This window comes from Notolepis coatsorum (assembly GCF_963971535.1).
Source record: "Notolepis coatsorum genome assembly, chromosome: 3".
NCBI classification, from domain to species: Eukaryota; Metazoa; Chordata; class Actinopteri; order Aulopiformes; family Paralepididae; genus Notolepis; species Notolepis coatsorum.
Genome location: NC_140167.1, coordinates 113,618,565 through 113,635,944, shown reverse-complemented (window position 1 = coordinate 113,635,944; position 17,380 = coordinate 113,618,565). Strand labels below are relative to the sequence as shown.

General features: G+C 40.1%; 1 protein-coding gene across 1 annotated transcript; it reads left to right on the top strand.

Annotated features, from left to right (window-relative positions):
• Nucleotides 1–13,821: 13,821 nt before the first annotated feature.
• Nucleotides 13,822–15,261, top strand: LOC311224723 (peptidyl-prolyl cis-trans isomerase-like 4; the record flags this gene model as incomplete). The annotated part of the gene is made up of 1 exon (XM_084309815.1): nucleotides 13,822–15,261. The coding sequence occupies one exon, from the start codon at nucleotides 13,822–13,824 to the stop codon at nucleotides 15,259–15,261; it is 1,440 nt and encodes a 479-aa protein (XP_084165941.1).
• Between the last annotated feature and the right edge of the window lie 2,119 nt (nucleotides 15,262–17,380).

The window sequence follows — 17,380 nt, the reverse complement described above, 5'->3', positions numbered from 1 at the left end:
CCCCCACTGTACCGAAAAGCATACCGAACCGTGACTTAAAAACCGAGGTACGTACCGAACCGTGGATTTTGTGTACCGTTACACCCCTACCGATTAGCATTAAATGTCATAAGTAGAAGGAATGTGATTCCCTGTGATCTCTCTATCTCTTTCTCTCTCTCTCTCTCTCTCTCTCTCTCTCTCTCTCTCATCTCTCTCTCTCTCTCTCTCTCTCTCTCTCTCTCTCTCTCTCTCTCTCTCTCTCTCTCTCTCTCTCTCTCTCTCTCTCTCTCTCTCTTGCATGTGTGTGAAGTGTGTAAGGCAAGTAGTGGGGAGGGGTGTGTGTTAAGTGTGTTGTTACCATGCCCAAGCATTTGCGTAACTCTCTCTCTATCTCTCTCTCTCTCTCTCTCTCTCTCTCTCTCTCTCTCTCTCTCTCTCCTCTCTCTCTCTCTCTCTCTCTCTCTCTCTCTCTCTCTCTCTCTCTCTCTCTCTCTATCTCTCTCTCTCTCTCTCTCTCTCTCTCTCTCTCTCTCTCTCTCTCTCTCTACCACACACGTTCACACTAACCAGCCGTATAAAAGTACATTGCCTCCCATCGTATACAAGACCATTGTGGCGGTCTGAATAGCTGCATGCCGGCTGCGCTGGTGATAGCCTCCTTACATACCCACACACACTATCACACTAGAGTCCCAGCCTCTGTGATTTAACACAGCACTAGCCACACCATTGTGTCCCTGTGTGTGGGAACAGTAGCCGGTGGCGACCATATGGCCGCTACCATGCCAACGAAGGGACATAAAAATACCGGCTGGCTGACAGATTTCCTGGACCTCCAACGGGACGGAGGGATTCACAAAGACGCAATATGTCTCTCCGCCAAGGGAAGCAACACACCATAGATGGACGTGTCTCCCCAAGGAAGCGAGGGAGGGAGGGAGGGAGGGAGGGAGGGAGGGAGGGAGGGAGGGAGGGAGGGAGGGAGGGAGGGAGGGAGGGAGGGAGGGAGGGAGGGAGGGATAGATGGATGGAAGAGGTAAAAATCCAGGGGTGGGTGGAGCGAAGTCTGGAAGGAGGGAGAACGAATTATACATTTGATAGAAGAGAGAGAGAGAAAGAGGCAAGAGACAAAGAGGAGGATAGAGATAGGGGGGATAGAGAGAAAGAGTGAGAGAAAGAGAGAGAAATGGGCCACCGTATGCATCATTCAACATACAGCAGTGTAGGTTTCTCTATGACAACACGTGAAACACAAATTCACTCATAATTCATAATTATTATTAATTTACATATACCTATATATATAAAAATATATATATATATATATATATATATATATATTTTTTTTTAATTATTATTATTATTATTTTTTTATTATAAATGTTTTCCCCTGTAAAAAAAATGCCAGTGAATTTTTTTCTTCTTCAAAAATGGCCAAAATTGACAGCTCTGAGCAGGCCTGCACTGCAGTATTGCCTGCAGTAATTATCCGTGAAGAAAACTTCACAGGTGTGACCCTTTGTTAAATAAATAATAAATAACAGCTAATCAAAATAGGCTATTAACTTCATCTAAGCACGGTCTGTGCAGTTAAACTCTTGCCATTGAATGGAGGGTTGATTGATTGACAGCCCTTGACATCCAATATTACACGGAGGTTGAATGATTGACAACCTTCAAAATCCAATCAGAGACTGTCTGCAAGTGGTGCCTGCCAGTCTGCAGCTGGACTGGCGTCAGTGTTCTACTATAGTTAACGTTGTGTTGCATCATCTGTTTGCCTGAAGAAGAACATTAATTTGCCTAATATAATCATTCATATTTTAAGATCTTTATTCACTTGTTCACTTATTGTTGTGCACTGCATCGTTTACTTGGATGATATATATATATATTTTTTTAAATCTCAGTTGAAGACTAGTGTAGTTAACTAACTTCCTTGTTGTTGTAGCTGGCTAATATAGGAAATAATTTTTGCAAAGAATTATGGATGCTCCTCCAAACATCGTAGATCGGATCATACAGGAATCTTTTCACACATTCTCCTATGAAGAAAAGCTAAGAGTAAAAGCAGACGGTTATAACGAGACAGCAAATTAATGAATGAATGAAAACTTTATTTGGGTGAATCGCTTGGGTGACCACCTGTCGGGAGTCGGAGTCCCGAAAATGGAACGTGTGTCACGCATCAACAGAATAGTGGATTTCGACAGCATCCTCACGCAAATGAAGGATCGATTAGATCACAAAAGACTGCTGTTTGATATATATATTTTTTTTTATCTCAGTTGTTGTCAAACGAAAGCCTGCAGTGCTTAGCCTGGACCAGCCGAAGTGTAGTAGTTCTAACGTCACTCGGGAGACAAAAGCCAAACATCAATTTGATGCAACAAGCTGGCTCACGATGCTATATTGTTTACATTTACCATGGGATTAATGCACGCGGCTCGAGTCGGACTCGTCACATGGAGAAGCTGCACTATTCAACGATAGATGAGATCGATCGAGATACCGTCTTTATGGGTAAGTGTCTTGGCTTTAGAATGTCAGTTTGTGTAACGTTACTGTAACCGAATTTAAACCGCATCATAACTCCTACATCGACCATGTCACTTTTCAAAAGACATGAATGAATGAAAACTTTATTTAACAATATTGTATTTAATGGGTACAATATACAGTACGGCTCAATACACATAATTATTAAGGAGATGCAGACCAGATAAAGACGTTCGTCTTGTTTACATCAGGGTCCCCCATTTTCAATTCATAGTGAAATGTATCTTGTGTTATTAGGAGCCCTGCTAAAGTTGGTAGCTAACGTTATATTGATAATGTTTCAATATTATCAGGTTGATATTATTAGGTTGATAATGGTGTCAGTGTTTCAGATAGCAAGGTGTCAGAGCTTTGGTTGAGAGAGATTACAGTGCTGTCTCTTAAAACTCATAAACAAGTATTGAGCAAGACGAGTTAGTCTGTTGTGTTGTGCGTATTGTATGGGAGGGATAATGATGACTGTGTGTAACTAGGAGGGATATGAGGACTGTGTGTATGTGGCACTGAATTGATGTAAACAAGACAAAAGTATTTCTCTGGTCTGCATCCCCTTAACAATTGTGTGTATTGAGCCGTACTGTATTGTACCCATTCTGCAATCTGTTAAATAAAGTTTTCATTCATCATTCATCATTCATCATTCATTCATTCATTCATTCATTCATTCATTCATTCATTCATTCATTCATTCAGTGTAGAAAGAAGAACTATAACATTCTCATTATCAAAGACCACAGTCTTAAACACACGCACACACAAAAGATACATGGACTATTGTTATTGGACACAAGCCACACACATGGACCCTGCACTGCACCATAATACACCTGTGATTATAGTATACTTGTTATTACACACACACACACACACACACACACACACACACACACACACACACACACACACACACACACACACACACACACACACACACACACACACACACACACACACACACACACACACACACACACACACACACACACACACACACACACACACACACACTCTCTCTCTGTCTCTCTCTCTCATTCAGTTATGTTGTGAATATAAACCCGCCGTGGTCTCTCTCTCTCTCTCTCTCTCTCTATCTCTCTCATTCATTAATTCATTAATTCATTAATTCATTCATTCATTCATTCATTCATTCATTCATTCATTCATTCATTCATTCATTCATTCATTCATTCATTTGTTTATACTTCAGTATGACAAGTATGATATTTAAACATGGTCCCCAAAATGAATGGAAGCGAATGAGGAGCCTGACACCTGGGAGGAATGGGGGTGTTGCAGCGTTGGGGATGTTTAAAAAATATAATTTAATATATAATATAATATAATAATTTGTGCTTCACCTAAAAATTTGGTCAGCAGCCTCCACTGACATACAGTATAGGTAATAGGGCAACAACAGTGACCAGTGTCAGAGAGAAGGAGATGCTCTCTTTAAGAGTTAGAGGAAAATAGGTCATCTCTAGAACATTTTTCTTCACACACACATACACAGTACTCTACACACACACACATACACACACACACCAGGGCTCCAGACTAACTTTTTTCACCACCGTCCCAGAACCGTCCCGAAATACAGTTTTAACCGTCCCAAAGTGAATGTAAACCGTCCCAATTTTTTTTTTATATATATAATCTATCAACGTCAATTTGATCATATGGGGACATATTTTGTGCTGATAATGGCACAGAGGGTGAGACCAACTGTGTACCGTACCTTTTGATTATTGTAAGCACAAAGATAATAAGCAGCTATAACTAGAACGTGTCGATAACATACAGTTCCAATAGACTAACATTACACTTCTGTGATTTAAATGTGTCCTTACCTTAGACTCAGGGGTTCTATTGTTGGATGCAGTTCCCTGTTGGTAATTTTTTTAATAAATATATATATTATATAATTATATTTGTAGTTGTATTATCTGCGAGACATCTCCACCACGCAACAAGTCAAAATGATCACTATCTGCAAACAGCTCCACTGTCTGTGTATACTCTGCTTTGGTCAAATCACATTCCGCATGCCATCTTCACAGTGTTGTTATGAAGCATGATAGCTAATTAGCCAATGTTCAGCTGCAAAAACGAATAATGTAAATTATGTTATAAGACATAGCAGGAGCTATCTGTAGCTACTGCTAGCCGGCTAGATGACGTTAGACAATGCATCATGTATTAAATAAAGTGAACTATTTAGTTTACTGGGTCATTTAGTTAAAACAGTGAGCTAACGTGAGCTAACGTTAGCTACCTAGGTCTCATGCTGGCGCATCCCTATCCAGGGGCGGACTGGGACACAAATTCAGCCCGGGACATTCAGACGCACCAGCCCACGCACCGGCCCACACAACGACCGTTATAAAACAGTATTAAACAACCCAAGGCTGTGGCTAAGGAGTCAACATCAGGGAGACCAAATCTACACCCCGCCCCTAGATGTGCACTCGTGCACAGTGCACACACACACACACACACACACACACACACACACACACACACACACACACACACACACACACACACACACACACACACACACACACACACACACACACACACACACACACACACACACACACACACACACACACACACACACACACACACACATGTATACCGTTACTTCCTGTCATTGGCATACGTTCTTTCTTTTTTACTAACATCTTAGTGCCTCATTAGCCTAGGGATTAAGGATACATGAAGTATTAACTACATCATAATAATATTTAGGTTTTGATCCATAGAAAGGTCTGTGCTACACAATTTCAGTTAGATTAGATTTATTGTCCTTTAATTTTGCACTCATGACATTAGTTGCTTGCCGTTTAATCAACATCAAAAGACCCCCCACTTCCTCCCAGACACCCATTCCAAGAGCCTGTTCGCTTTCCAGGTCTCTCTCTCTCTCTGTCTGTGTGTCTCTCTCTCTCTGTCTGTGTCTTTATCTCTCTGTATGTGTGTCTCTCTCTCTGTCTGTGTGTCTCTCTCTCTCTCTCACCTTTGTAAAACACTCATGAGACCAAAAGAAATGCCTTTGAAAACAATATGTAAAGATATATAAGATGGTATATATATACATATTGTTCACACTATGGTGAGGCATAAGACATGGTGTTTACACATTCAAGTGGTTAGGGCTGGGCGATATAACAACAACGATAATTATCGCAATATATTTAAATAATCTATATCGAAAAACCCAGAGACAGTGGACAGACTTGTCTTTCTTGCCTGCAACTTAAAGTAATGGCTTTGCTTGTCCAAATGACAATACTGACCAAATTGAGATATATTTTTCTCTTGTCCATTTATTTTGTTTGCTTTCTAATGTAATACAGTTTGAAACCGTCTGTACACAGTAGGCTATGTGTGCTAGCAGAGCTAGTCTCCAGTCACGAGTCACGGTGCAGTGGTTTGTCCACCAGAAAAAAGCCAAAAGATAGAAAAGAAACTAGCAGAGCCAGAACTGTTCAACTCCCCTGGTGCCACAGCCAGCAGAGAAGCCTTTTTACTTTCACTTTCAAACCAGCTGCAGCCTGAGAACTGGAGTGTGAGGGGCTGTAACACTAAAGATGGCGGCAACGACAAAGAATTGCTGCAAAATAAACATACATCTGTTGTTTAAAAAAAAATATATTATGTTGACAGAGTCACCTGGGGAGCAACAATAACTGGTCATGACGACAAGGTCCTTTTTTAGCCTTAACTGGCGTGGTTTATTTCTCCTTATGCATATGTGCACCACGAGACTTACTCTCCGTGAGAGTTAGAGTGAAAGAGATAGAGGGGGAGGGAACATTCCCTTTTATACCTTCTACCTGACGTCAGCTACAATAGCTGCGTCTCCTTACGCCTATAACAGTTAAAGTGCAGTTACATACAATCATATTAACACTTATACTTAACAATATATATATATTTTTTAATATGTATAACAATATCGATAATTATGGATATAGCGTGATATGATATTGTTATCGATATCGTTATCGCGATATCATTTTTGGCCATATCGCCCAGCCCTACAAGTGGTTATAGTGTAACAGAGTATTTTCTGTTTCCCAAATAATAGATTCTTATCAAACTGGTGTACACGCCTGTAGCCCCTAAAGCTGCTAAAATACACATTTTGTTCACTGTTTTGTTTCTAGAAGTAGAGCAGGTTGGAAACCCTAAGTATTACTCTCCCAAAAACCAAGACTTCTCCCCAAGTAGAAACAATTTATGAGTAACACATACCTACTCCCAGTATGGGCGGTAAGTGTGTACACAAAGTTAAATCACAGATATACACATTCTCTCCTCAAGTAGATAATGTTTTTTTTTGGGTTATCAATTAATACAAATGTTTACATGTATTAACTCTAGAATTGCCACAGTTATCTACAATAGCAATGATAAAGAAGTGCCAACCACATAATAATTCATCCAGTTTTCTTTTAAGTGTTTTGGTTCATCAGAGTGTTTACCAATCGTATATTATCGTGTTATTTTTTATTACATCACTAACAAGATAATAAAAGAAAAAAGGCTAATTTAATCAGATTAATCACTTTATTCAAATTGAGCATTTAGTTTGAGGATACATTTTTTTTTATAAATTTATAAAAAATAATTTTTATTATTATAGGTTTGAACGTCCGTTCGAAAAAAACCTGACGAAGTTTGAATCACTTTATTCAAATTGAGGATTTAGTTTGAGAAAAAAATAATAATAAAAAAACGTATAGAGTGTTTTCACCGACGTCACGAATGACGTCAGTGGCCAGGTGCGCCGCCATCTTGGCGTTACTCTGCAATGTAAACAACAGGTGATAGAATGAACGAATGAATGAATGGATGAATTGCGCTATGAATTATATATTTAAGATATGTCTAAACCCAAAAAGAGTAAGCTGGAAGCTGCTCGAACATATAGAGAAGGACTTGGTCAGCAGGAAAGGGCGCGATATTGTGACAAACTCAGACGAATAGGTGATAAAGATCCTTACGAGCTAGCTCCGTCGACTTGGAGTTGCGACCCCACAATTTTGCCTTCTGTTGCCTATCCAGATATAGTCAACTACCTAGTATTTTCGCCAAGCCCATACACGAATGAAGATCTTAAGGCTTACAAAGGGTTGGATGCCTACAACCAGATGGTGTGTGGATGGGTGAGAGACGCACAGTACCAGATTATCTATGACATGTGTCTTGTGAAAGCCAAGGTAGGTGGTTCACATAACGTTACTAGATCAACTGATCTTTACATTTAGGAAATTGTAATACCTAACTTTATTTTCTAATAGTCTACTAGTACACATTTTTGGATCAAAATGCTGATCGGTCATAAACAATTAAACCCTATTAATAAATAAGTAAATTGATGAGTAGGCTACTGTATATTTGCATATCTCTGTTAGGATCTATGGGTAACACTGTACTGTATATTTGCATATCGTATATGTCACAAATGTAACAGTACTATATACCTGTATGTCATGTATGTCCCTATGCCATAAATGTCATGATGTCATGTATGTTGTGTATGTCATAAATGTCACTATGAATTGAAAATGGGGGACCCTGATGTAAACAAGACAAACGTCTTTCTCTGGTCTGCATCCCCTTAACACGTACTGTATTGTACCCATTCTGCAATCTGTTAAATAAATTCATTCATTCAAACTCGCTTTTTATTTACAAGCTTATATTTGGTTGTCTTTTATTCAGGTACTCCATTCCCAACGAATAAGAGAAAAACCCCTGGAGCCCTGGATAATGGCTGAAAAGTCTGGTAGGATTGTTGGAGCCCACTGTACATGTATGACTGGCCTGGGCGAGACCTGCACACATGTAGCAGCATTGTTGTTTCTCATTGAAGCAACAGTGAAGTTGAGGGACTCAAAGACAGTGACGCAGGAAAAGGCGTATTGGATGTTGCCTACTGCAATGTCAAAGGTGGAGTACAAGGAATGCAGAAAGATTGACTTCACTGCAGCAAAGAGATACAAAGTAAAATAAGGGCTAAAAGTGACTGTGCTGGTCATGTACTACAGTCACTTGAGAAGCAAAAGGAAAGTGCTAGTTGTTCTGCTCTTAAAGTAAACAAAACCCAACATCCAACCAGTGATGAATTAGCATCATTGTTCAATGCTCTTAGCACAACTGGCTCTAAGTCTGCTATTTTGTCGCTGATTGAGCCTTATTCAAATGATTTTGTTCCCAAGCCGATGGGTGAAAACTTTCCTCTGGTGTTAACGGAATTACGAAACGAGTATGCAGTTCACATGGACTATACTGATGTATTGTCCATTTGTAATGGTGTTGACATTTCTGTATCCCAAGAGCAAGCACATGCAGTTGAGGCCGCTACAAGGGAGCAAGCTTCTTCCAAACTGTGGTTTCGATTTCGTGCTGGTCGGATTACAGCATCCAAAATGAAAACTGCATGTTGCACTGATCCAAACCAACCAGCCCAGAGCTTGATAAAAAGTGTATGCTATCCCGAATCATACAAATTTACCTCAAAATCCACTACCTGGGGATGTACTCATGAGAAATTTGCACGTGACATGTTTACAGATGGACATAAGAAATCTCATGAAAATGTGAAGGTGCACAACACCGTTTTTTTTATAAATCCAAGTGTGCCATTCTTGGGTGCTTCCCCGGATGGCCTTGTTTCTTGCGATTGTTGTGGTGTCAGTGTAATTGAAATTAAATGTCCATTCTGTGTAAAAAGTGACAAGTTAGATAGTGTTAATCTATTTTACTTAGAGAAGGATGGTGAAGGGAATCTGACACTAAATAGAAACCACCAGTATTTCTACCAGGTGCAAACACAGCTTGGAGTGTGCAAACTGGAATCTGCCTATTTTGTTGTTTGGACAGAGAAAGATATGCATGTTGAGCACATTTTATTTGATGAAGAATTCTGGGGCATGATATGTCAGAAAAGCAAGCACATTTTTGACACAGTTATTATGCCAGAGCTAGTTGGCAAGTTCTACACTAGGCTTTCGTCTACCATGGCTAATGTATCCCTACAGCCTGGTGCATCTGTCCCTGCTGGTTCAGATGGTTCAGATGTATCCCTACAGCCTGGTGCATCTGTCCCTGCTGGTTCAGATGGTTCAGATGTATCCCTACAGCTTGGTGCATCTGTCCCTGCTGGTTCAGATGGTTCAGATGTATCCCTACAGCCTGGTGCATCTGTCCCTGCTGGTTCAGATGGTTCAGATGTATCCCTACAGCCTGGTGCATCTGTCCCTGCTGGTTCAGATGGTTCAGATGTATCCCTACAGCCTGGTGCATCTGTCCATGCTGGTTCAGATGGTTCAGATGTATCCCTACAGCCTGGTGCATCTGTCCATGCTGGTTCAGATACTGCAGCAAGTGCCAGCGGGCAAGAAGAAACCTGGTGTTACTGTGGCCAGGTTGAGTTTGGTCACATGATTTTGTGTGACAATACAAAATGTCATATTCAGTGGTTTCACTATGCATGTGTTAATGTTGAGGTTGTGCCAAAAGGAAAATGGTATTGTCCCACCTGCCGTAGGCTCCCTCAGTTTCTGTCAAGAAGGGTCAAGAAACCTTGTAAAAAATCCTAGGTTATGCTATGTTCAGTAAACCGTTGTGTAGCTTCATACATTTGTATTGACGTCTTCATTTATATCCGATGTACAGCCTAATTACAAACAACTCCTAATAAGTGCTATTTTGATTTCTATTCTGAAGCTGATTTGCACACTATACCCATGCTGTGATTTTTATATATATATATTTTTATTTAACCATGCAGGCAAGCAGCACATTGGAAGGAGGATTTTCTGGAAGGAGGATATTCTGAGTGGGTAACAATTGTGTGTATCAAATAATAATAGTTATGTTATGTAAATGAGAGATGTTAATGCTGCTATTTATGCAATTTTTATTGGTGTTTTGTTATTGTTATTAAACACAACGTTGCATACAAAACTGTCTCTTCTGTTATTCAAGTGTTCTGATGGGAATGGTGTATTGTACCACACGTAAAAATAGGTAAACAATGTCCAGGCACGCACTCCAGGTTTTTCCAAATTTATTGGCAGCCTGAAATCATATCATGACGTTTCGGTGTGAAACGTTTGACCAATTACTTGACAAATGACCTGTCGACCAAGATGGCCACAAGAAAATACAATAAAATGTAATATAACAAGCTGTACGCAATGTATATAAAGAAACAAGAGGAATTAAAATACAATTATATAGGATATAGTGTGTTTTGTCTCAAGTGCCATGCTTTCTCAAAATCCTGCAAAACTGAAGATGTCCACCACAAAAAAACAACTCAACATTGTGATTGTGCAAAATACAATAATAAAAATATAGGCATAAAAAAATAAAATAGGTAAGACACAAGATATGCATGATTAAAAAAGACATGCTAAGTTCCTGATAATCTGGTTCCTATGTACACTACTATACAATTTACTATTTTAACTCTTAACTGATGGGCAAAGGTTCACCAGAGCACAACAAGACACTTCAATTAAAATCAACAACTGATGGGCAAAGGTTCACCAGAGCACAACACACAAGTCCAATCTTGTCTATGGTACAAAAACTGTCATCCTTGCACATCGAGAAATCAATTGGCAATGTCCCCCCCAAAATACAATATTTCTGGCGTACACTACCGATCACACGCTCAACATGAATCCTAACATGAGCTATTTTCCTTGTGGTTTCTAAGTCAATTGGAGCTAACTGCGACTTCCCTCGAGTAAAGGCTGGGATTTTGACCTGAGCCATTATGCAACCTAAAGTGTCCTGAATATCAAAGCCACGGTCAGCGAGAACTAAATCACCAGGAACAATGTTGTCCAAAAAGCCACAGTTTTCAACTATGTACTTATCGCTAACTCTTCCCCCCCATGCATTTGAAATGTAAGAGACTGTGCCCTGTGGTGTAATACCAATCAAAAATGTTACTGTATTATGGTGCTTGTAGGAAGACCATGTTTCCGCTCTGGCTATAAGGTTAGATGGACGATCTATAAAAACCTCAAAGCAGTCGACAATAACAACACATTTCTTCCCAAAATGTTTTCTAAATTGCATTGGCATGGTTTTTTGCAAATGTTCTCTTTCTGGCCATATAACAAGTGGTTTCATGCGAATATACATGACATCAATGACATCAGTAAATACCCTAGAAGCAGTGGATATTGACACATTGAATGCATAACACAGGAAGGTTGTAGAAACATTAAGCCTTAGTCGCATCAATGTCAACATCAGCATCTTGAATGAATTAAGCGACTTCTTCACAGGAAGGTGGGGACTAAGGTATGTAAAGAGTGCTAACAAAATCTGGAATGTAGGTAGACCAGTGAAAAATAAAACCTTCTCATCTTTACCCACAAATGCACTTTGGTCATAGGTAGAGGACAACTGTTTCACATCAGAACGCAACTGAAGGTTTTCCGCTCTCAGATTTATAAATTCATTGGTCATAGAATAAATTAAATCACCAGTCATATCAGTTTGAGTACCTATACTGCACACATTATCACCGACATCACTTGCAGCAGAATCATCAGCAGCAGCTGGTATGTCCATAAGAAGCAAGGCATGAGCAGCATCCACCTTCAGTTTCTGCTGGGTACGATTCACACGCCGTTGGTATCGTGTTTCTTTAGGTGGTTGCAGAGAAGAAGGCTCTTGCTTTCCGGTCATATTTACAGATGGCACCCAATATGGGTCATCTTTCTTGTACAGGTGACACTTTTTACCTGGAATACAATAATGAAAAATATAGCACACTTTAGACGCTACATTTTAGGAACATTTACAGAAACCGAGTCTTACACTGTAGTAGGTTATGAAATGAGATAAGAATCATATCCAGCCTGCATACTATTCCACTGTAAAATGATAGTTGCTGTTAGTGTTATTGATTGATAAGTTTATTAACAGATTGCAGAATGGGTACAGTACAGTACAGCTCAATACATACAATTGTTAAGGGGATGCAGACCAGAGAAAGACTTTCGTCTTGTTTACATCAGGGTCCCCCATTTTCAATTCATCATAAATTAATATTTCAAATAACGTTACCTGACGTAACGTTACCATAACGTAAATTGAGTCTTACACTACTACTGTAGTAGGTTATGAAATGAGATAACAATCATATTCAGCCAAGAATATATTTCACATAACGTTACCTGACAAGAAATGCGCAGAACAAACTCGAATGTTGACAAGAGTCTTGCCGTGGAAATCCTGGTTCAGTTTGGCCAACCACAAACGTCTCCTTTCCTGAGACAATTGTTTGCCCTCTTCTCCTTGATTTGTGATGACAATTGGCAATCTGAAGAACTCCAAATGCTTTTCCCTATCCGACCTATTAGTACAGCCAAGAACACGGCAATAATTGACCATTTTGAGCAAAAATGAACTTGAAGAGTTGCTAGTTCGATGCACTCACGCATTGTTTACATCCAAGTTTATCGCCAAGATGGCCGACTTCCGGTTTGATGACGCGCCGTGAGAACACTCTATAGACTTATAATTTTTTTATTTAGATTTTTCTATTAAAACCGAAGGTTCGAACGTCCGTTCGAAAAACCCTGACGAAGTTTGAATCACTTTATTCAAATTTAGGATTTAGTTTGAGGATATATAATAAAATTAAAAAGAAAAGTATAAATTAAATATTTTTTATTTTTTAAACTTTTTTAATTAAAAAAGAAAGTTCGAACATCCGTTCGAAGAACCCTGACGAAGTTTGAATCCCAAAAACAGGCTTCGGGGACAGCCTTACCAAACATATTATTTATATTATTCAAATAAAAACTCAAACATGTTTCGTTGTGATGTCACAGTATGATGTCATAATAGAACATTCTAGAACATTTGTGATGTCACAGTATGTCATAATAGAACATTCTAGAACATTTGTGATGTCACAATATGATGTCATAATAGTACATTCTAGAACATTTGTGATGTCACAGTATGATGTCATAATAGAACATTCTAGAACATTTGTGATGTCACAGTATGATGTCATAATAGAACATTCTAGAACATTTGTGATGTCACAGTATGATGTCATAATAGAACATTCTAGAACACTTGTGATGTCACAGTATGATGTCATAATAGAACAATCTAGAACATTTGTGATGTCACAGTATGATGTCATAATAGAACATTCTAGAACATTTGTGTCTCTATATATACAGGCGGGGATACTCACCACTATACTAACTCATTATTACCATCATGGCGGTGCTCCTCGAAACAACGTTGGGCGACATTGTCATTGATTTGTTTTCAGATGAAAGGCCTAAAACTTCCCTGAATTTTCTGAAGTTATGCAAGATAAAATACTACAACTACTGTCTCTTCCACAATGTTCAGAGAAACTTCATGGTGCAAACTGGAGACCCTACGGGATCAGGCCGTGGTGGAGAGTCCATCTATGGCAAACTCTATGGGGACCAGGCTCGCTTCTTTGACGCAGAGAAAGCGCCACGCATCAAACACAGAAAGAGAAAGAAGGGGATTGTGTCCATGGTGAATAATGGAAGCGACCAGCACGGCTCCCAATTCCTCATCACCACAGGAGATAATCTCGACTACCTGGATGGGGTCCACACTGTGTTTGGGGAGGTGTCGGAGGGCATAGACATCTTGGCCAAGATCAACGAGACCTTCGTCGACAAGGACTTCATCCCTTTTCAGGATATCAGGATCAACCACACTGTGATACTGGACGACCCGTTTGACGATCCTCTGGACCTGCCAGTGCCTGAGCGCTCCCCTGAGCCTACCAAGGAGCAGCTAGATAGCGGCCGAATCGGAGCTGACGAAGCCATAAACGACCTGGAGGGCAAAGAGGCGGAGGAGCTGGAGGAGCTGCTGAAGGAGAAGGAGGCCAAGACTCAGGCCATTCTGCTGGAGATGGTGGGTGACCTCCCTGACGCAGAAGTGAAGCCTCCAGAGAATGTTCTGTTTGTGTGTAAGCTGAACCCAGTGACTACAGATGAGGACCTGGAAATTATCTTCTACCGTTTTGGAGCCATAAAATGCTGTGAGATCATCAGGGACTCGAAGTCTGGAGAATCCCTCTGCTATGCTTTCGTTGAGTTTGAAAATGAAGAAGACTGTGAAGAAGCCTTCTTCAAAATGGACAATGTGCTCATTGATGATCGCCGCATACACGTGGACTTCAGCCAGTCTGTCTCAAAGATCAAATGGAAAGGAAAGGGCGGGAAGTATAGCAAGGACGACTTCAAGGCCTTGGAAAAAGATGTGGACAGCCTAGCCAAGCTGGCCATCAAGGATAAAGTCAAACCAAAACCAGACGGCAAGTATGACCTACTTATAGAGGAAGAGGAAGAAGGGACAAGCCACCGTCAGGCCCAGAGGAAACACAAAGACAAGAAGCACTATCACTCGGATGACGAGGACGGCAGGAAGTCAAAAAGATCCAAGGACGGCGAGGAAAGCAGGCGAGAGAAAAAGGCGGCCCACCACCGTTCCCGCTCCCGGGACAGGGACAGAGAAAGGGACAGAGACGGTCACCACAAGCACAGCAAGTCCCGGGACAAGCACCGCCAGGAGGGACGCGACAAGGGCCACGGTCACAAGGACAGGAGCCGCGGCCGCAGTCGATCACCCAAGAGGTCCATGGACAACGAAAGGAGTAGACATCGATGAGGGAGAGCAGTAGAGTGGATCGTCGGAAAGAAAGCTTTATTTCAGACAGGACAGGCAGAGAGGAAAGTTGGGAGAAATGGGGAGGACATGCAGCATAGGTCCCCGGCCGGATTCGAACCCCGGACACTGCGATTACACTGCGAGCGCAGCTACGTGGTGCGCCACCATGGCGCCCCTCCCCATTCACTTCTATTCATTTTGAGGACCAAATATACTGCCCTGCAGAACCTAACCGCAGTAACTATGCAAACAGTGAAATTGAGAAAAATGGCTTTAAAGTTCTTTGACTAGCCAGGCAAATGTGTTGATGGTATATTAGGGGAAGTGGACTGATTGAACATGTATTAATGAAGTAATATGTATGCATAAAAAAATATGGCCACAGATTTGACATATGACCCCAAAAATACAGATATGCCTTTGGATTTCCTTAAATAGCTATACAGGTAATGCAAAAGATAAATGTAATAACAACAATGTTTTCACAAAGCTTTCTTTGTGTGTTCAGTATAACTATTTTTATATTTATTTCGCAGCGCCTCTTGAGTCGGACTCTAACTAACGTTACTATTCGCTTGCTAGCTAGCTGCTAGCGTAGGTTATGTTGGGGTAACATTAACGTTATTGATACCTTTTTGTTTTTATTAGGGCTGTCAAAGTTAACATGTTAATAACGCATTAATACAAATGCATATTAACGCCACATTTTCTGATGCATAATGCACATACAAAAGATACATTCAGTCATATCAGTGCATATATCAAGACAAATAAATGGCATAATGTTTTGGTGACAAACATTTGAGTAAATTTGAACTACTGACATGCATTTCTTGTATGTATGTATATGCCCCTCTTTGTAGCCTGTGTTAGTCCCTTTTCAATGCAAGTTTCATCATTGTTTTTCCTCTGGATAATGCCATTTCATTCAGGTGTGAGTGAGATTATGTAAACTGTTGATCAATGAGTGCCAAATAAGGGTGGGTAGAATCCGGGTACAATTCTGATGCAGAGTGCAGTGTTCTACATTTACTGTGGTTTGCCTTGGTTTTGAGTGTGATTTTGTGCAATTCTTTACCCTTTTTCTCTAAAACAGAACAAGATTGAACTCTGAAACTTTATCACAAGATAAAAAACATATGAGAAGTTAAACATTTCATTTATAACTCAATTTGAAAGAAAATGTAGTTACTGCGGTTAGCTTCAGCAGGGCAGTATGAATATCATACTTCTGAAGTATAAACAAACTACTGCTGTGCAGATTGAGTCAAAGGAATTTGTTTGTTTGGGCATTGATGTGTCTTTACAGATGTATTAGTATTATTGAAAAATAAATTGCAGATTGTGTCAATGTGTTGTAGGTTTGAGTGTGCTGTGCGGTGTAACTTGTAATGTGTGGGGAGTGGTTACATAATTATGCTGCCTTGCTGGATGAAAGATTCTAAACATTCTGTGATCATTTTACAGTTGGTCAAACTACACCTCAAGTGAGAAATAGTTTCTTTACTGATCATTTGAAAATGGCAACATTAGCTAAAGCAAAACAGTAGCGTACATTTGACTGAAATAAAAATATTACATAGAATAATATAGCTGTATAGTTTGTTCATACTTCAGAAGTATTTAGACATGGTCCTCACAATTAATGGACGGCAAATAGTGGTGTTGACGGCAGACAACAGGGACAGCAGTGGTTGCTAGCCTACTTGTAGATGCACTTACATAGAGGTAACACTTTTAACATGTTCTACTAAAGTGAAATATCACTTTTATAAAAAGAAAAGGAAAAATAAGTTCACTCTGTGCGATGACAGTTTAGCTGTTTTGTCCCAATTTATTCCACCAGGTGGCGCATTTTACTTGGAGTAGAGTACCTCGTTTTCCCCACATTCGTTCAGAACAGAAGGACCGTTCCAGTAACTTACACCGAATCTGTGACTGTCTGGTAGCGACAGGTGGTAGCTATCATTCTTAAACTGAAATGCGCATTTGTTGATATCAGGAGCTATCAGTAGCTAGCCAGTTAGACAACGCCTCATGTATTAAACTAAAAATAGTTGACTGTGTAGTTTTGTTTAAACAGTAACGTTAGCTCGGTAGCTAACGTTAGCTCACGAGC